The sequence below is a fragment of the Kogia breviceps genome, chromosome 7, assembly GCF_026419965.1.
Source record: "Kogia breviceps isolate mKogBre1 chromosome 7, mKogBre1 haplotype 1, whole genome shotgun sequence".
In the NCBI taxonomy this organism is placed as follows: Eukaryota; Metazoa; Chordata; class Mammalia; order Artiodactyla; family Physeteridae; genus Kogia; species Kogia breviceps.
This window is the reverse complement of record NC_081316.1, coordinates 55297998-55318179: the sequence shown is the minus strand read 5'-3', so window position 1 is coordinate 55318179 and position 20182 is coordinate 55297998. Positions and strand designations below refer to the sequence as shown.

The window sequence follows — 20182 nt, the reverse complement described above, 5'->3', positions numbered from 1 at the left end:
TAACAGTACTGAGCAATAACGTGTGTATATATAATACATATACATATCTATACATAAAAATTCTAAACATATGTAACTATCCCTCAGTGGAATCATGAATTAATCTTTCAACACAGATAGTAGTAAAATATTTTTAATAAAAGCCTTGTCAGAATGAAATAGTTTTGTAAGCTGCAAGAGTTTAGTATAATAATAAATGCTACGTTATTAATGGGGTTAGTTATTTCAGTACATTGAACACCATGTAGAGTGGCAACATTCAGTCATTTGTGAGAAAGATCCTGCTACTCACTTCCTGGAATGCGTTCATTTGTATCTGGTTCCTGTTCTGCTTTTTGATCTACTCAGAAGAGCAACATTGAGAATAAATACCATTTTAACAGAATGATGAAAGAGACATGAAAATAAAGGCCAAATGTCAGTTTCACAACTAAGACTGCAGAATACATCTGACAGCTTTTCAGCTTGCTTTCCTCCATTCCCCAGTGCAATTCTTCATTAGCCTCTTTGAGGTCTCCTGTTTAACTAAATATCCAGCGCAGGAGATGTGCAGTGTCTTTCCTCTCACTCAATAAGCCACAGGAGGGAAAATGGAACGAGCACTGTACTAGGAGTAGTGAAGCTGAAATGCCCGTCCCCACCCTCCCACTGACTGACTAGCTACAAGAGCTTAGACAGATCACCTAATTTCTCTGAGCTTTTCTCGTCTGTAAAATGAAGATAAAAATCACTGCCCCACCTACTTCAGTAAGGTGGTGGTAAACATAAAATGAGAAAGACAAAACTATTACATAAAAGTAAGGAATGACCTTCGAAGAGCTCTGTTGCTGCATTTTACATGAGAAAGCTCAGTTAATATACATTTTTATCATTATAGCGCAAGCAACTTAGAAAACAAAATTCTAGCATACAAGTATACATTATATTTATGTTTGCATAAATGCTGAACCATAAAAATCAGACTCATTTCCATCCCTCCCACCACTATTACCCTATTCATTTTATAACTGAACCAAGTAATACCTGATCCATTGACAAGCTGCAAGACCTTCTGGCTCCTTAAAACTCAGAATCAGTTAATTTCACCCTTGCTCTATACTTATTTACTTGACCAGACGCAGGATCCCCACTCTTGCTCTGGGACCCTTTCCTTTGACCTTAAATCTTTACCAGTTATACCTAGAGAGATCTAAATGCTGAGACTTGAGAATCAAATATAGGAATAACTTAATCCAGGAACCCACTCCACTCTCCCTGCCTTCACAAGGAGTTTTGCAAGTCAGAGTAGCAAATATCTGCTCATACCCATAGAAATACAATTTCCTATTTTTAGAAACCCTCCCTTCCCAAGGGCCTCTGATGAGATCCTCACAACAGTATCACCAGCAGAAATCTTAAGAATACAAGCAGCATTAAATGCACCAAGTCAGAACCATTTTGTAATAACTTAGGCACAATTCATCACATAGCGGCAAATGACGTTCTTCTATTTCTCGAACAGCTGCATCCCGGTGACTGCCCAAACCATCCCAGAACCTAATACACAGACAGACATGCAAATACATAAAGATATTTACCATCTTCAGCACTACGCACTAATTCTTCTGGCAGATTATCTACTTTTGCTTGATCTGTGCAGGAGAAATTAACAAATGGTTAAAACGACTGACCCTTGGCGAGAAAGAACAGTGAGATTGTCCCTGGAAGCCCCCGGAGTTGGAAGCAATTAGTCAAGATGCGGTGAGGGGTGCAACCAAGATGTCTTCCCCAAAATACTTTCTCTTTAGATTAGCTAGTTGAGCCAGTGCCATAGCGGGAGCTCCCATTTCAGCCCCGATGCAGCTTACATCAGCACACTGCTGCACACGGACTCCCAAGGGTTAGAGGGTTAGCTCAGAGCAAGCAATCGGCTGGCAGCAGGAGAAAGCACAGGGCTGCAAAAGCCTCTTTATTCTTCTGGAAAGGGTAAGATGCTAGCCATGACTAACACCTTCTCAAACCTACGGTCATTAACAAATATTTCTGTGCGGGCATCATCATTTGTGTATGCCTCTGGGAGCCTTGCTTGGGAAGTCAACTGAAGAGATGTAACTGGGGACCAGCTGCTAAGTGGAATCTTGGCAGGCTCGTGTGAGAGTGGGTATCGGTATTTGGAAAGGAGCATGCAGGAATACCCGTCAGCTGATGGTGTTTTTTATTTTAACTCTACACATTCCTGAGTACTTTAAAGCTGCACCATGGAAATAGCCACATGCTTCTCAGGCAAGAGGTTTGCCAAATTGGACAATTGTTGCTGAGTTTTTGTTTTTGTTTTTTTCCCCTCAGGGCCCATCACTAACATCAGGAAGAACAATCAGGGCTGTCCAACAAAAGACTGGACTCTCCTTCTCTGGAAGCATTCAGGCGGATGTGGGGGGTTGGCCACCTGTTAAGGGGGCTTTAGAGGGAATTCCTGCACTGGGGGGAGTTTGGAATGGGTGACCTCCAAGGTCCCTTCCAACCCTGAGATTCCAAGATCTTTGGTAGGGTGAGGACTGCATTCCAAACTGGGACTATTGACCCCAGAGCCCTGAAAATCTCTGAATTTTAAGAATTGTTTAGTGGCATAGCTTTTTCTTTTATCTTTTCTTTTTTAAAATCTGAGTTTTCAGTGTCAATTGCAGATGCATAAAAATATTCTAAACATGACAATGGTCAATTTTAATCATATGAGTTTGGCAGTGGTTAACTTGCACTCAATAAGTTTTCACATGACCATCTATAATCCCAAGGGTGCATTTTAGCTTAAAAATATTAAGAACAAAACCCCAAGGAGTCACAATCTCTAAGTCCCTATATACATTACACTGTATGTTAGTACTCTAGAAATCCTTCACCAGTTAAAGCAGCAGCCAGTGGGGAATAGTGTGCCTGAAGTGTTGCATGTCAGATAGGCTTTGGGCTTATAATTCCACTATCCAAAAGAAATGCATGAAAAGGGATAAAAGAGAAAGCAAAGTCCTTGAAGCCAGGGACTAATTCATCTCTATATCATGCAAAAATTCATCAGACATCCAACACTGTCATATGTAACACGGTCACTTCATAAATGCTCTTGTTAATAGCCTGTTGATTTTGAGTCCCAGCTCTGCTGTATGAAAGGAAGCAAACTACTTTACCTCTGTGAACTTCACTTTCCTCATCTGTAAAATGGGAGTAACAATTTGTCCCTCACAGGGTTGCCTATGCCAGTTAAATGGGAAAACGCATGTAAAACACTTAGCCAAGTCCTGGCACACAGTGTTCAATGTTAGCTATTACTACTAGAATCACTAGCTACCACAGTCTTTTAAAACTCACTGTACTTGAATAAACACTCAAACTGGGATTCTTCAATGAAACCTAGTATTCTAGTAACCAAACCTCATACATTATTTTAAAAGCAAAGTTCCAGCCACTTTAGGCTGAGCCTCTTCAGCTCACTTGGGAAAAGTTATTCTCATCTGTTAACCCCCCTTTAGGGTTTTCAGTGCACAACAGCATGCAGTGAGGCCACAGAAGAGCACATATGCATTTTTAAGCTGAGATGGGGGCATGAATAGTGGGGCAAACTTTATTCTCACTTGATGAATCTGATGCAATATCTTCTAGACTTTTGGAAGGCATTTTCCTAGCAGCACTCCTTTCCAAAGTTTTCAAAACAGGACTGGGTTCTTCTTCTGAACCTGTTGCAAGACAAAACTGATGAATACTGCACAAAACAAAAGAAAAAAGAAAACAACCAAACTCTTAATAATCAATGGACACTGAAATGGTAGGTTGAAAGGAGGCATTATGCCATAAGCCTCTATACTTTTATTCACTCTATGAAGCACTCCAACAGAAAAAAATAAAATTTCTCCACTAAAGAATATTAGTATATTCTTTAAATAACTTTCCTGGTCAAGAAATATTTGTAAGCATAAATGATACAGAAACAAGATTAACAAGATTCCCACATTAATAGAAATGTGCTCTCTTAGTCTTTTACACCTCTATTTTAGGCACATGATTTGTTCTGTGCCAGACTTTGAATCTTTTCCCTTCACTTTTAGCTTTTGAAGACAGCCACAAAATGGTTTTAGGAGCATTAAAATAATTAGTTGAAAACCATAGAAGGCAGGATTCAGATGTTTTAACATCTGTGTATAATTGGGTACACAAATGGGTGAATTCTCCAGATGAACAAATGTAGGCTTTGGGGGTTTCATGAACTGGTGAAATTTCCAACAAAATGTTGGGTAATGACATGAGGTAGTCAACTTTTTATTTTACTAAGGCATTTGCGGGTGTGGGGGGGGGAGGGAGGTCTCTATTATCTACTAATGCCTTTATTTTATAAAAGGAAAGGTATTTTAGGACAAGGAAAAATTTTAAAAAAAGAAGGAAGAGAAACGGCATAACCGGAGAAAAAGAACAGTTCTTTAAATACATCTAATTTTATAAAAGTTTTTCTCTAGATAGTCCTTAATTGCTCCATTTGACAGTGGAAACTCCATCATGGATAAGCCCTGGTCTGAGTACTCTCATTCATCACTGTTGTAGTCTCAGTGACTAGAACAGTGGCTGGCAACAGGAACTTTGAAAATGTTTGCTAAATCAATGAATGATTCCATTAATGAGTCAATGAGTTTGGGAACTACTTCTCTAGACAATACTTTCCTAAAATGCATTCCAGTTCTGCCCAATGTTAATAGGCATTCGCCAGTAAATGGATCCTAAGATGAATTAGATTTGGGATGCTCTGTGTTCAAACTTAAAAGGTTTCTTACTGCAGACCTTCTCAGTGACTTTAATATGCTTTAGTGTACTAATCATGTGCACGATCTCCCAGCATTCCCTCCCCGCCTATTTAAAGGAACATACTGAGGTATTGGTTGGTTAAGAGCTCAGCCACAAGTCAAACATGTTAGGCTGCTCATCAAAACTATGGTGCCTTGTTGTCAGGTTCTTCCCTACTCTCCACCCCCACCCATTTCTTTAAAAAATAATAATTTAGGTTAGAAGATACAAAACTATTTTATACCTCCTACTTGGCTTATAATTTTAAAATATCTTCTCTGGGCTCTGTCTGTCTGGGTTGTTATTTATATTGATTATTTCTTTTTCAGATAGGCTTTTTTGCTGTTCAATCAGTTATGCTGGTATACTTTAACACAGCCATATACATTAAGCAATAGTCTGTAAAGTAAGTGCACATTTACAAGCCCTTCACCTCCTATAGGTCAATTTGGCCTAGTAACTCATGGGGTAGCTTAGTAAAAGTCTACTTCAACAAGTATAAGATGTTGCCTTACACTATTGCATATGTCTGGTTTGAGAGACTGGTATTTCATTTTCCTTTTCTCACCAGTTACAAATGTTAAAGGGGCTTCAGCTTGATTAATTAGGATTAAAGGTAGATTCTTTGGTCAGTTTTCAACAAGAGGCCCTACAGCTACTTGCAAAGGAGCCCAAACCTCACAAATCAGCCACTCAGTAAAGCTCATTTGTTCTCACTGAGGCTGAAGGGAGCCAGAAAATGACAAATTCTATTAATTTTCTACTAAGGAAGGTGATCAACATTAGTTGTTGTGCAACTTTGGTTAAAATGTTCCAGCCAGAGAGCATCCTTTATCATTTCATCACTCTAATCAGCTAACTTCTAATCCCTATTTGTTCCTGGGTTTCTCTTCCAAAATAGCCAGGTTGCTCAGAAGAGCAAACTGAGACAAGCCCTATCTTTTATAGCCTGGCTGAAACCAGAAGCCCAAGTCCACTTAGGTGAATATGGTAATTGATTAAGATCTCCATCCACTTAGCTAAGGCTGGAGCCAAAGAAATGCAGCAGGCCAGGCAATGCCCTTATAGGTGGAATCAGGTGAGGTCATCAGACTGAGGCATACCCTAGAAGGGGAGGATCCTGCAGATAATTGCAAACAAGAGGGAGAAAGTGGCAACAGAAACACCACAGCCCAAGGTATCTGAGGGAAACTTCCAGCCTTGCACTTTGTTCCTGGTACTTAGCCACTAATGTGGTAAACTACTGTTCTTAAAAGGGAAATGTGTGACAAATATGGGAGTTTCTTGCCACAAATCTTACTAGAGACTCTTGTATGGACTGCCAATTAGGAAATTCTAATTAGTTCCAAGAGGAAAGCACACTTGGATGTTTTAGAGGTACTCTCTAAACCCCAAAAGTTCTTTAAAAAATATTTTTGAAACCTAAAAATTCTATCATTGATCAGTGAGAATAAAGTCAGATTCTGAAATACTGCCTGATGGGTAAAGCTATCTCTATGTAACTCATCTGATTAAAGAATATAAAAGGAAATGTAGTTTCTTATTAAGAAAATCTAGGGAGAACTGAAGTACAAATAAGAATTTAGTACTATTTGGGATTGTCAAATTAATCCCAATTCTAAAAACTACACCATCCTTTATGTCAGCATTACATAAATCAGCTCATTAACCAATCAGTTAAAAACTTCAAAATGCTCACTGGAGGTATTTCTGCAGCTTTCTGCCTTAGAACTGATGTTTCCATCTGAAAAATCAGTCAGAGAAACCTTCTTTTTCTTCCTTTTTCCCTTGTCTCTTATATGGTGATGCCAGAATCAATTCAACTTTACTTATTTTTGTAGAGTTTTGTTTGTCAGGAGAGGAATGGGTTGCCTATTTCTGGGCACGTTAATTGCTTCAGGAGCCTCTTTGAAACCAAGCTCCTGAAAAGCCCCTTCTCGAACTACTGCCACCTCACTTTCATAATTCCTGTCCTCTGGGGGTTTTATAGTTTCAGTGGTCCCTATTTCATGGTCCACATAAAGTTGTGAGGTTCCAGGGATCTCAACCCCACTTTCAAAACCACAGAGATCTACTGGTAAATCAGTCACAGCTTTGTCTCTTCCCAACACTTTATCACGTTGACTGACTTGAGATTTGAAAACATTACTCTTATGTTTCATTTCTGAGGCCTTTGAGGCTGTCCAGTAAAAAGAGGGCACTTTCCCCAAGAACCTGGCCTGCTTTGACTGAGCAGGCTCTTTCTCAGGAGTTTCTTCCTTCACTGACACTTGGAGCTGATAAGAAGGACCGTTAGATGATTCTTTAAGGAGTTTCTCAAAGCCAGTCTCAAAAGCACTCCCAGTAATTGATGGAGCCTCAGACTTTTCTACTGTTTCTTTCCTTAGGATGGAATTCAGAAGCAGCTTGCCTGGGCACCTCAGTACTACCTATTGACTTTGATGAATAAAGAGTCCCTGTATCACTGTCATATTTTGAGCAGGGGGTTTCAATTGTTTCGTTCAGTAGTTTTTCTAAGACAGCACTGAATTCAAGGAGCTCTGATTTAGGTTGAATAATTGTTTGCCTCGCAATCTCTGTCACTTCCTGTGATAACTCTTTGCTATACCGAGCAACACTAGAGCAGATGAGCTAAGGGTTTGTTCTGATGGGGGCACCTGGGCAGCTAAATAAGATCCAACCTTATGAGTTTCATCAGGAACTACACTGAAGGAATGCAAATCCCTTCTGTCTGGAACTATGCTGGCCATTGTAGTCTGTGATGGGATAACTCCCAGAGAACTTGAGGGGCTACCTTCTACCTGCGCGCCTTCAGGAAATTCTGCTTTTACTTCTCCAGAAACTACTTCCCTCCCAACTGGATAACTCAACCAAGCTTCTCTAAGTAGCTTTTGTAATACAGACTTTACATCATTCAGTGCAGGTTTGGGTGGAAGAAGAACTTTTTCTATAGTCTCAGAAATTTCCCTTTGAGAAGGTAGTGCCTTATTCTGAGGAACAAGATGAGCATCCTTAGAAGAAGGCATATCTTGGGGAATGTTGGCCACATCCCCAAAAGAACCCTTTCTGTGGTGATAGGAAGGTTGGTCCAATGGGTAAGAACCTTCTGCAGCCATCTGAAACAAGTTCTCCGTGTTTAGCTGGCACTCACCACTTTGAGCTTTCTGGGAGAGAGCTGTATTTCCCAAAGTTTCTGCCTCTGGAAAAGAAGCTAGTATCTCTCTCTGATAGGCTGATGTGTTCTGACTCCATTCTATCCCTTTTTCATAAACTCTACTCTCTTCAGACTCAGAGTTGATCCTAGTGGTTGCCGGTTCACATTTGGTTTGCAAGGGAGAGGGTGGAGTTCCAGTTGCTTCCTTCAGGAGTTTGTCTAGACTAGCAGTCAAAGTGTTCGAATTGACCTTTGGAGGAGCTACTGTTTTGTCTATATGCTCATTAATGATCTCCTTAGGTCTTTTGGCTTCTTCCTCAGTATCAGCAAAATCTGTCTTTTGAGGCCATGTCCTATTTTCAGCAGTACCTGGTTCAAGCACTTGTTTTTTATGAACTTTTCCACCAGAGGGCTGGATGACTGGTGATGAGGCTTCTGAAAGCAGCTTCTGTAAGCTGTCATTAAACGTGTCTCTGTAGTCTTTAGACAAAACACTAGTTTTCACCATGGATTCTTGAATCTCTCGGTCAGAGTAATCCTTTTCTTCCTTGAACACTGGAGTAACAAACCCCTCTGTATTTTTTCCCATGATTTCCTTTGATGACTCACATCCTGGCAACTGATGAGTGGACTTTCTGGGTGGTCTCAATGGAAATGTGGTTTCATTTGGTAACACCTGGAGTGTGCCCTTTGAATTTAATTTCTCTAGTTCCTCTCTTTCCGGAACTTTTTTCTGGCTTAGAAGCCTCTCTCTTTCATGGGTATTTTTTCCTGATGATTTAGTGTCACTGAATTCTTTGTGTTTCTGGCTATTAAAAGGCACAGAATTTTTTTGGCTTGTGATAGTATTCTTTTCAATATTATCTTGACTGTTTAGATTGGCTCCTAAGTCCCAAAACTTTCTCAAATTCTCAAATTGAGAGTGATTACAGACCTGTTCTGTACTGGGTTCATCCATTCTTTCTTTAAGGGATATAACTTTAAACTTGGGATTCCATTCACCAATTAGAGATCTGTCTTTCTCCAAAGAGGTATGTATTTCACTCCCAACATTTGAAGGAAGTTGCAGTGGTGGAAAAGTAATGTCCTTTTCATAATGCAAACTGTCTGTCACTGGTAATCTTATAGGCTCAGCTGTCTTATTCTGAAACAGAGACACTTTACCTGGTTGGTCAGCTGAAGGATCATTTTTGGATGGACCTGATGTTTGGGGCCTGGTCTCTTTAGTTTTATTTGAGGAATAAAAATGGCAGAGATGGGCTTCTTGACCATCCTTATCTAGGACCACTTGCTTGGCAGTGACTTGATTATTATATTTACTACAGCCCATAGATAAACTGTCCATGGACTTCACAGGCTGATATGCTTTAGCAGAAAGTCGTTCCTGACTAAATGAACATGTCGGTTCTTTATGAGTTAAGTTAGCAGCAGGTTTCTCCCCTTCCCAAAAGGATATTCTGTCACTCACTCTTTTGTATTTCTCTCTTTGCACTTGGTTCTGGGGAACCTCACCTGCTTCTTGTAGTTGGACCTTAGGCTTCTTCCAAGGAGATTTATTGTTGGTAGCCTCAGGGGGTGACTCAACAGTCTCTGATTCTGAAGAAGATTTTAGGATGTAACTATCTCTTCCTTTGCTCTCTCTCTCTGCCTTCACGTTGTCTTTCAAACTCCATTGTTCGATAATTGTTGAAGAGTCAAAATTCACTTCTGACTTTTTTCTATTTTTTTCATAAACACAAAGCTTGGGCTCTTCTTCACCTAAACTGTCAACATCCTTAGTGTTGCATGGAACTTGATTTTCTGCATGAGATCCTTTGCAAACACTGTAGGAATAGTTATTGGTTGGAGGAAGTACCCCAATTCCTTCTCCTACGTTTTTTGAACCTTGGCTATAGTCCACAGTTTTACTCTCTTGATTTGGACTGGAGATTTCAAATGGTTGCAGTATGCCTGGACTTTCCTTGCCTTGTGGGGACAAATTAATAGATTTGGGTTTGATATTCACATTTTCGCCATTTCCAAAATGCATATTTTCCTCTACCTGGAACGTTGAATCAGATCCCACAGGTGTCAATTCAACTTTGGTGGATAACAGAGCCTTTGAGCCATTTTCTTTTTGACTGGTATCATCTGTCACCAAGGCAACAGCAATCCGTGACTTTGAGTCTGTTTTTTCTTTGGGGTCTATTTCTTGGGAATATTGGAGAGATGATTTCTTGTCATCTGAATGAGAACTTCGGTTAAACCAGTCTAGGACTTTAGATATGGAATCATCGGTTGTCTTCCTTATCTCAGTGGCATGTGGACCAGAGCATGAGAACGTCTTAGCTTTTAGGGACTTGAGAAGAGGGGGCTTACCTTGCTGATGGTCTCTAGAACTGTGATCTGGCACCTGAGGTGACTCAGGCTCAACGTGAGACAGTTCATCTGCAACATAGAAATGCTTTTCTAAATAAGAAAAGAGAATGCTTAAAGAATTATTATTCAATCACTCACAGTATCTTTTAAAAAGGAACTTTGTATTTACATTTTCTACACCATTAGCTGTTTATATCAGCATTTATCAGGAGTTATAATGTAAACCATCCTAATTAAGATATTCTACCAAAGATGCCCTATAACAGTAAAGGAAGGTAAACATAGGCCCCTGGAAGTATGGGGTGTAAGCCGAATTGGGGAATTTCTTTCAAGTGTCTGTTTTATTCTAAAAAATCAAGTAGATTTTGTATTCTGACCCATGTTACATTTTTTTTTTTTTTTTTTTTTTTTTTTTTTTGCGGTATGCGGGCCTCTCACTGTTGTGGCCTCTCCCGTTGCGGAGCACAGGCTCCGGACGCACAGGCCCAGCGGCCATGGCTCACGGGCCTAGTCGCTCCGCGGCATGTGGGATACTCCCGGACCAGGGCACGAACCCGTGTCTCCTGCATCGGCAGGCGGATTCTCAACCACTGCGCCACCAGGGAAGCCCCCATGTTACATTTTAAATATTAATTTTTCTCAAAGCTTTGCATAAAATAGACACTCCAGGAAGATAAATCATGTTGATTTTATGATGCCACCTATCTACTGGCCCACTCATAAACCCTAGAGAGGGCTTATACTCAAGTTCGAGAAACACAGACTTAGGAGATTTCAGGAGTTAGAGAAACAACGTTCAAGGAAGATTAAACAAGGAGCTCCCTGCAAAACGTCAGAATGGCACAAGAAGGATATTTGCATCCAGGGGCCTTACTCCTGGTATACTGAACCAGAATCTCTGAAGATGGGGCCCACGAATCTTTCCTACCAGCTATCCCAGTGGTTGTTTTGCATACTGCAGTTTGAGGACCACGGTCTCAAGAGGCTCCTCCATGATCCCCTATTTCCTTTCTACAATCTGTAAGCTGGAGATAGTCTCTGTGAGACAAAGTAAAATGAGGACTGATGGAGAATGGGGTTTCTACCTCTTCCCTGATGTTTGCCAACCAATGGCTAGAAGGCTAGGGAAGGACATTTAAATTCTTTCTAGGCTACCAAGAAAGTAGGGAGAAATTATACTCCAATAAAGATGTTAAAAAAAAAAAAGAAAAAGTAGGGAGAGACCTCTCTGAGCTTTATTCACAGGGCACATGGCACATGTAGATGAGGGAACTCAGATATTCTTTCCTTTTAGTTAAGACTAAAGGTGTTTCAGCATTTCTTGCTCTTCCTTATAAATGCTAAGCTACACAATACATGTTCTTGAAAATTACGTGAGCTGAATTTTTATGATGTTAGCTACATCTGAAATGCACCAGAGGAGATGTCAGTTAATAAAATTATCTCTTTGATTTTAATCATCAACTCTGGCTAAATGTAAAAACAAAGGCTTATACAAAATTGGCACACAGTGGATACTGGTTTCCTTTCATAACTACACATTATACTATTAAATATGTCAGTAAAGATAAAGTTCCTTTGAGAAATCTTTAAGAATTCTTTGTTAGTCTGTTTAACAGAAGACTAATAATGAAAAAAATGCTTGTACTACACTGTTAGTGAAAAAAGCACTCTGGACAATATAAACATAATTTAAATTATATCCATGCCTGAAAATTATTGGAAGGCCCTACAATTAGACATTAGTGATAGTTAGTGCTGGGTGATATCACAGATGATAATTGTTTTATTCTGTATGCATTTCTTCTTTTCAAATGTTTTTACACTTTTCAAATGAAAGTATATTACTTTAAAAATAAGAACAGTTTAAAAATTTGATGCCAGGGCTTCCCTGGTGGCGCAGTGGTTGAGAGTCCGCCTGCCGATGCAGGGGACGTGGGTTCGTGCCTCGGTCCGGGAGGATCCCACATGCCGCGGAGTGGCTGGGCCTGTGAGCCATGGCCGCTGAGCCTGCGCATCCGGAGCCTGTGTTCCACAACGTGAGAGGCCACAGCAGTGAGAGGCCCGTGTACCGCAAAAAAAAAAAAAAAAAAAAAAAAAAAAAAAAAAATTGATGCCAGATAATGTTTTGTTTCCTTTGAGGAATTCTTTTGTTTTCTTCCAGTATAATATAATGAGTGTGATAATGACTGTCCTAAAGCTCAGAGCTAAAGTCAAACCCTTATTATTCACACAATTAGAGTTTACCATTCTTTTTTGGTCCTGATTTTCTTCCTACGCTCCATTATGTACTTGTATATATTTCTGTGGGAAGCAGGGGGGAAAGTAGGGCATTAATGAGTAAGCAGAACTTTGTTTATAAGCTCTGAGACCAGAAGGCCTGTCTGTCAACCAAAATGGGTTTAGCTGATGATGGCTTCTCCCCAGACTTCACGGTGAGCTGAGATTGAGATTTAAAAATCAGAAAGCACAAATAAATAGTTAATACAAAATTATAAAGGTAGTCTGTGGGAAAGCAGGTGCACTTTGAAAATCAGGAAAGGTTTACCATTTTTTTTCTATGGATTATAGCAAAGGAAAATACTACCAAAGAAATTTTTTCATCTTTTGAATAAACATTTAAGTAAGCATCACCCAATTATTTGCTAGTGTTTATTCAAACTTTAGTAGCTTCCTTAAAATGAGTTCCTTTATATCTTGAAGAAGCTAATTTTTAATTTTTTAAAAAAAATATTCTCTTCCGTTCAAATAATTTAAAATATCCAGGGAGAGGGGTGATGGAAATGCTTTGTCCTTTAAGAAGTGGATTGATTTGAGTAAGTATGAAAGTGTACGGCTAAGCAAAAGTGACTCAGGGTCAACTTAATATTGACTAATAAGGGAGGAGGAGAGCAAATGAGTTAGAAACTTGACTGTTGCTACTGTAAATTTTCCTGACTATAAAAATTATCATAGGGTTAGATTAGGACTTAGTGAAGATGGGAGAGAGTACACAAAATGATTTTTCCCATTGCTTCTGTTTTAAAACATAAGAATTGTGAAGTAATCATATAGGTATAGGAAAGCAGTTTGAGGCATCCCCTGAGAGTTCTAAGATCTTCAAGAGAGGACTAGACAGCTAGTTAGCAGGAAAAAGCAGTACTCTCATTGCCTCTCAGATCACCAGCTGAAGGAGAAAGTTCCTTCAGAGCATTTAAAGTCTAAGAACAAATGGACGGAGGCCCTGGGCAGGCCAAAGTATGAGGCTTTTTCATAGTAAGAATTTAAAGTCTAGTTTCCCATCCTTTGAGGCTAAGAAAGTGACGGTTCTCCTGAAATTCAAACAGAAACCGAAGTTGGTTAAATGGTAATTGATAAATTTGCATTAGGTGAATAATAATATATTTACTCTGTACAAAGGTATTAGCATATGTTTCTCACTCCGTATACATACCTTGATTTAACTCAAAATACTATAATTTGTTTAGTTACATTATTGATATGTTTTTGTTTTTTTTTGGATTAAGCATAATGTGCCAGAAAGTGTGCTATCCTGGTTCTTTTAGTTATTGGTGATTGAGGAAAACATGCAAACCCATTAAGAGGCATAAACATTCCGCCGTGGCATCTGCTTGAATTTTAGCGGGAATACCTAGAAAGCAAAATGGGTTTCTACCAGGCGGGCTGGCTGGCCTGGCCATTCCAAGCCCACTGGCTCAGTTTTTAGAGCGTGGTAGGGACGAATCTCTTACCAGCAGAGCTTCTGGACAATTTTGATTCAAGCCTTGACAATTCTGATGAGTTAGCTTTGTGTTCATTGATGGTGTATGAGTTCTCAGTGGACTGTGCTCTTGTAGTTAAAACTTCTTTGGGAGAACGGTGCTCGTTAATTGGAAAGGAACCAGAAGTCATTGGCTGATGTGTTTCATTTTTTGATGTACTTGGGCTTGAGGCTGATGGCTGAAAAAGCAAAGGCCTTCTGTATTGGGAAGGCTTAGGATCATTCCAAAACTCATCTATGTCCCCTGCATCTTCTGTTCCATTCTTCAACCTTTCAGATTCTAAGACACTAAATTCTCCTACTTCCCGGCCATGGACTAGCCCCAGACTCTGTGGGAGTTCATCCTTCACTGGAGAGAATCTCACATGCTTTAATGGCTCCAGTGAGTTTGAGGAGGAGTCATCTTCTAAAGAATGCTCCTTCTCAGAAATTCTCTCATGGATGGTTAGGCCAGGTGACACAATTTTGCTTTTGGGTTCAATGTTCTGATGAAAACGAACAGTTTCTGAGTCTGTGCTACTGGAACTGGAATTGCGTTTCAGGATCCCTCTTGGAGCCCCTCTTGTGTTCAGGGAGTCTGTCCTTTGTCTAGGAGAAGACTGGTTATCATCTTGCTTTAAGTCATGAGATTTATAGATCATTTTCCTGGCTTTGGGGATTGGAGCCTTGATTTGGGACCCATTCTCAGGGCCTGGAAAAGCCTGCTTTGTTTTCTCTGACTTTTGGCTTGAAATATCCAGGATAGATGACTTTTCTTTGGACTCTGACAATTCACCTGAAAAGTAAAACATATTAGATGATATACCAAATGGAGAATAACTCTATAATTTAAAACACCTATCATAAACTTAATCTACATTTAGCAAAAACACGAAATTTTTTTTTTTTTTTTTTTTTGCGGTACACGGGCCTCTCACTGCTGTGGCCTCTCCCGTTGCTGCTGAGCACAGGCTCCGGACGCGCAGGCTCAGCAGCCATGGCTCACGGGCCCAGCGGCTCTGCAGCATGGGGGATCTTCCCAGACCAGGGCATGAACCCGAAAAACACTAAATATTAAAGACAATGAAGCGTGAAGCATAAATACAGACCTAATTAAAAAGCCTTAAAAAATTCATGCATGAACTTCATTGAATTTAAGATTGCTGTGCTTTACATACATATTTTGTGGTATTTTATACTCAATAAAAATTTTTTTAAAAAAAGAAACTTTAAAAATTCCTCAAGGAGGGTAAAGAAAAAACACAAAAGTCACTTTAAAAAATTAACGTATGGAAACCAGAAAAGAGAGCTCAATTTTTTTTAAATCTCAATACCTAAAACAAATTAATTTTGTCAAAAAGTTAAAAAAAACAGGTAATGTTCCAGTGACTTCTTTTCTGTAAAATATTTTATGCTATATAAAGTGTATCCAATGGAGAGGAAAAATACACTAATATTAAAACAGGCTAATTGAAACTCCTAACTCTACTGTTTGTTAATTTTCTACCCCTTGTCCAACCTTTGATGCTTGTGGAATCTTCTTACAGTTGCTTTTGAAGAGATTAAATTGTCTAATGTTTCTTCTTAATGGTGTGTAAGAATGGTAAAATTCCATAAGAGGCAGACTTCAATCAGTTAAGCAACAAATCTGATCAAATGCTACTGGAAGACTGGGCTGATAATTACAGATTAGAGGATTGTAACATGTCAAGTGGTCTTTTTATCTTGAGGCAAACACTCAATTTTAAACAGAGAACTGTGTCTGTACCTGGTAGACATCCAATAAAGACTGTTAAATGAATGACTGAATGCCTCTGGTCAAAACATTTCCCAGGTCACTGTGGGGGGACCCAAGGCATGGAGGTCACACAAGTGTCAGCTCTGAGACTGGAATGCATGAACTTCCGGTTTCTAAAATTTCTGCTTCCTTCCCTCAGGCAGGAAACCAGTGGGCATAGTAGAAGAAAACCATCAGGACTTTTCACTTTCTCTTGAAAGCTATTTTGGTTAAAGGAACTCTGAGAATTTCCCTTAGTCCATAGATAACAAAGATAAAAATATCTAGCCCATAAAAATAATATTTACCCTCTTTTGAAGTCTGAAAGAAACCAGCCCTTCCATTTTTTGACTGCTCATTTTTGATTTGTTGAGATAAGTGATCTTCTGGCAGCATGGAGCTATTAAATGGATTCTTCCTTTGCTGGGGAAAAATATTGTTTATTAAATTCATTTTAAATGTCACAACAGCAGCTCAGTGTCAGCAAATGCTTAGCATCTCCAATAGTTGGTAGTTTTATCCAGTAAATTCTATCTGGCATGTTTGAAAAATGATGGTCTTAATTAATCTGGTTAACAAAGAATTACCATATATATGCCATACCAAAAAAAAAAAAAAAAAAAACCAAAAAATAACGCAGAACAAAATTGTATAAAATATACTCAATTCCAGAGTCCTACAAAGTTAAACCAGAAGCAGGCATTCAAATCTAAATCTCACAGAAGTGAAATTTTTACAGATGTGAGAAAACATGGGCCTGAACGTATCAAAGAGCTGGTCAAGGTCGGGGTAAACCTGAGACTCTAATTAGGGCAGATTCCCACCCGTGCACTTCCTACTGTATGAGACTCACTGTGACAGATTAAAGCTGTACTAAATATAATTGTAACTGACCTTTCCTATAAGGATTTAAAAGACAAGGTATCTTGAAGTGGTTAATAGTCACTATCATGATCATCAATTCTAATGACAGAAAGCATATCAGTAAATAGAATTTTTTTTCAATTGAAGTATAGTTGATTTACATGTTGTGTTAGTTTCAGGTGTACAGCAGAGTGATTCAGTTATACATACATACATATATATATTTTTAAAATTCAGATTCTTTTCTCCTTTAGGTTATTACAAACTATTGAGTATAGTTCCTTGTGCTATACAGTAGGTCTTTGTTGGTTATCTATTTTATATATAGTAGTGAATATGTTAACCCCTAACTCCTAATTTATCCCTCTCCCGCAGCATTTTTTTAATAATGTAAGACTGAATATCAATATTTGCTATCTGTTGTTTCAAAAATTGACAATTCCCTCCCATAAGCAGACTTCTAACAGAGATTCAGGAAGCCATGAAAAGGAATAAGGACTGATACGGAACCAACAAGCCACATTCCTATGCTTAAAAGAAGCAGCCCCCAACAGCATTGGACTTTTCATTCTTTAGGACAAAAAAATCTAGGTCTTCAGCAATGCAGTAACATGATATTCATAAAATTTTCCACCACAAGAGTGATTTCTTATATTAAACAGGAAAAATTATCTATATTTGGTAGGAAAAAAGTACGATGAAATTCTCTTTACTTCACGGTGCTCTGATAAAATCAGAAAAATAGCACTCCTGCCCCAAATGAGATTTTCAAAGTCTGAGCTCAATCTACCTTGGCTGGAGATACAGCTGACTTCCTTGTGCTTTCCTGGGATGTATCAATCATGGTGGAAGCTGGATTTACCACGCTGGAACTGCAAAAGAAACAATAATTCAGCGAATAAAAACTTACCCTTTGAGGAAACGTAAATCACACCTCTGAAGCCAGAAGCTATTAAGGCAGGATAGGAGAGGAAGTTTGTAAAATCAAACTGCCAGGAAGGTAGAGGGAGTTGGAGCCTAGAGATGATTAAGCAGCGAAGCAAAGGCAATGGTAGAACAGAAATGAAAACAGGCATGAGACAAGACAAAACCATCCATCAGAAGCCTTGAAGTTTTTATCCCGGTACCAGGCACACAGGAGGTTCACAGTTTAAATTTGTACAAATAAACTCACCTCAAAGTCAGGACCTAACATCAGATACAGACTAGAACAGTGAGCAGTTGTTCTCAAGAAGGGAACATCCCTGCTGAAATAAGGCCCCAAAGCATTTTAGAGATTCCGTAGGCAAGGACCAGAATGGCACTGCTTGCTCTAACTCAGGTAGAAAATAGCTAAAGAAAAGATGCAGGTGAGACAAGTGATTGGGCAGTAGAATAGAAGAAACAGCAGATCTAAGAGATGCTGTGCTGGGAGGATGGTGGATTGGGGCGACTTACTGGGAACTTTCAACCTAACTCTACAGGCTGGCCAGGTGAGTTCTCGTTCGAATACAAGAGGAGTAAAGACAAGCAGAGCATCCAGAAGATGGTGGGAGGCCAGAAGCCTGGAGCTGGCTTAGAGGGGAGAGGAGGATTCTCTAGACCATGATTCCCTACAGGAGGGACAGGGCAGCCCTAGGGTGAGAGTGCGGGGAGGGTGAATGGAGAAAAGTGAGTTGAGCCAGCTCCCTCCTGAACAACTACTCCCTTGGCTGTTGAGTAAGAAGGGCAAAGAGGGTCATAGTGGCCCCCAAGAGGGAGGAAAACTACCCACTCAGACTTCCTGCTCCAGTGGCCCTGCCTCAGGCATAAGAGGGGAAGTCACTATTGGCTGAAAGCACCGTGCCTGGTTAACCTCCACCAGTTCTCCTAGTGGCATCACAGAGTCAAGGACTTGGAAGAAGTACCTCAGAAGGTGCTGGCTTTTTACCACAAAGCTAAAGAACTGGAGTGGGGGAGGGGAGCATTTTGCCCCAAGGCCACAGAGCCTTGCCAAAGATTGTTGTCACTAAAATTATGGACTAGATGTTCTTGCAAATTCATTTCCTTTCCTTCTCTCTGCACTTTGATTGTTAGTTTTTTTTTTTTTTTTTTTTTTTTTGTGGTACGCGGGACTCTCACTGTTGTGGCCTCTCCTGTTGCGGAGCACAGGCTCCGGACGCGCAGGCTCAGCGGCCATGGCTCACGGGCCCAGCCGCTCCGCGTCATGTGGGATCTTCCCAGACCGGGGCACGAACCCGTGTCCCCTGCATCGGCCGGCGGACTCTCAACCACCGCGCCACCAGGGAAGCCCTGATTGCTACTTTTGTAGTCCCAGGAACAGGTTGAACACTTGAGGAAGCCACGCTCCCTTTTGTTACCTTCCTCACTGTTCCAGAAAGGAATTACAGCAGATGAGGCAGTTGTATATCGAACACAGCCTGACCTTAGGGATGTGAGAAAGGGGGGAAAAAGGATGGGGAGGGGAAGGGCAGGGAACAAGAGGAGGAACTTACAATGGAGCCAGAATTAAGGCTAATAGAAAAACACATGTTAGGAGGCCTCTGTTCTTGAAACAGGTAAGCACAAACTTGAATCAAGTTATCTAGCGGCCGATGTGAGAAAAGAATCCTGGTCACTGATAAAACTCACAGGAAAAATAGCCAATAGCTCAGGACTAGAAAGCAATGTCTCTTGAGTGTCACTTTAAGAAGCCAGTGAGGGCTTCCCTGGTGGCGCAGTGGCTGAGAATCTGCCTGCCAATGCAGGGGACACGGGTTCGAGCCCTGGGCTGGGAGGATCCCACATGCCGTGGAGCAACTAGGCCCATGAATCACAGCTACTGAGCCTGTGCATCTGGAGCCTGTGCTCCACAACGAGAGGCCGCGATAGTGAGAGGCCCGCGCACGGCGATGAAGAGTGGCCCCCGCTCGCCGCAACTAAAGAAAGCCCTCGCACAGAAACAAAGACCCAACACAGCCAATAAATAAATAAATAAATAAAATTGATACGAGGAAGCTTATAGCGGATGCCATGTTCAGTTTTCTCACAGTGTTTTGTATCATCTCCTTTAGTAAATAAATCCGTCACACAATGAGAGGACCTGGGCCAAATGCTGATGGTTGGGGTCTCCATGGAACAGCCATCTTCTCCTGTCACCTTCCTCCTTTCTCCTTCCCACTCACCAAGAACAAAGGACAAGCAGAGTCTCTATATTCTGCTCCCTGGAAATCCAGTTCCTGCGCCTCTAGCCACCAGGCCCACAACTGTCCACACTGCATATCATGTCCCCTCCTGCCCAGAGATGAAACCAGTCTCTCTCTACTAAACTATATGCAGCTATGGATTTCATGTCTGCTATGCAACCTCATTCTGTGCATACATATCTTATCTCTCATAGTAAACTGGGAGATCCTTAAAGAGTATCTTGACCTTCTTTCTATTCCCCACGACGCCTTGTACAGTGCCTGGTACACAACTGGTGAACGACTGAACAACTGAAGGCCAACTGAGCCAGTGCCAGGGAACGCAG

General features: G+C 40.4%; 1 protein-coding gene across 16 annotated transcripts in view; it reads right to left on the bottom strand.

The window, feature by feature from the left end:
• Positions 1 to 20182, bottom strand: part of SYTL2 (synaptotagmin like 2) — a 101924-nt gene that overhangs the window by 19196 nt on the left and 62546 nt on the right. For 3 of the 16 annotated variants that reach the window (XM_059068481.2, XM_059068485.2, XM_067038338.1), the window contains exons 5-11: positions 17483 to 17564; positions 16137 to 16251; positions 14044 to 14847; positions 10313 to 10381; positions 3603 to 3704; positions 1578 to 1631; positions 293 to 340 (exon numbers count right to left, since the gene is read on the bottom strand). In XM_059068481.2, the coding sequence (XP_058924464.1) occupies positions 293 to 340; positions 1578 to 1631; positions 3603 to 3704; positions 10313 to 10381; positions 14044 to 14847; positions 16137 to 16251; positions 17483 to 17564 (1274 nt within the window). Of the gene's footprint in view, positions 1 to 292; positions 341 to 1023; positions 1281 to 1577; positions 2139 to 3602; positions 3705 to 7951; positions 10382 to 14043; positions 14848 to 16136; positions 16252 to 17482; positions 17565 to 20182 lie in introns of those variants that run through there. The other 13 variants (XM_059068482.2, XM_059068487.2, XM_067038337.1 and 10 more) reach the window with 12 other exon arrangements.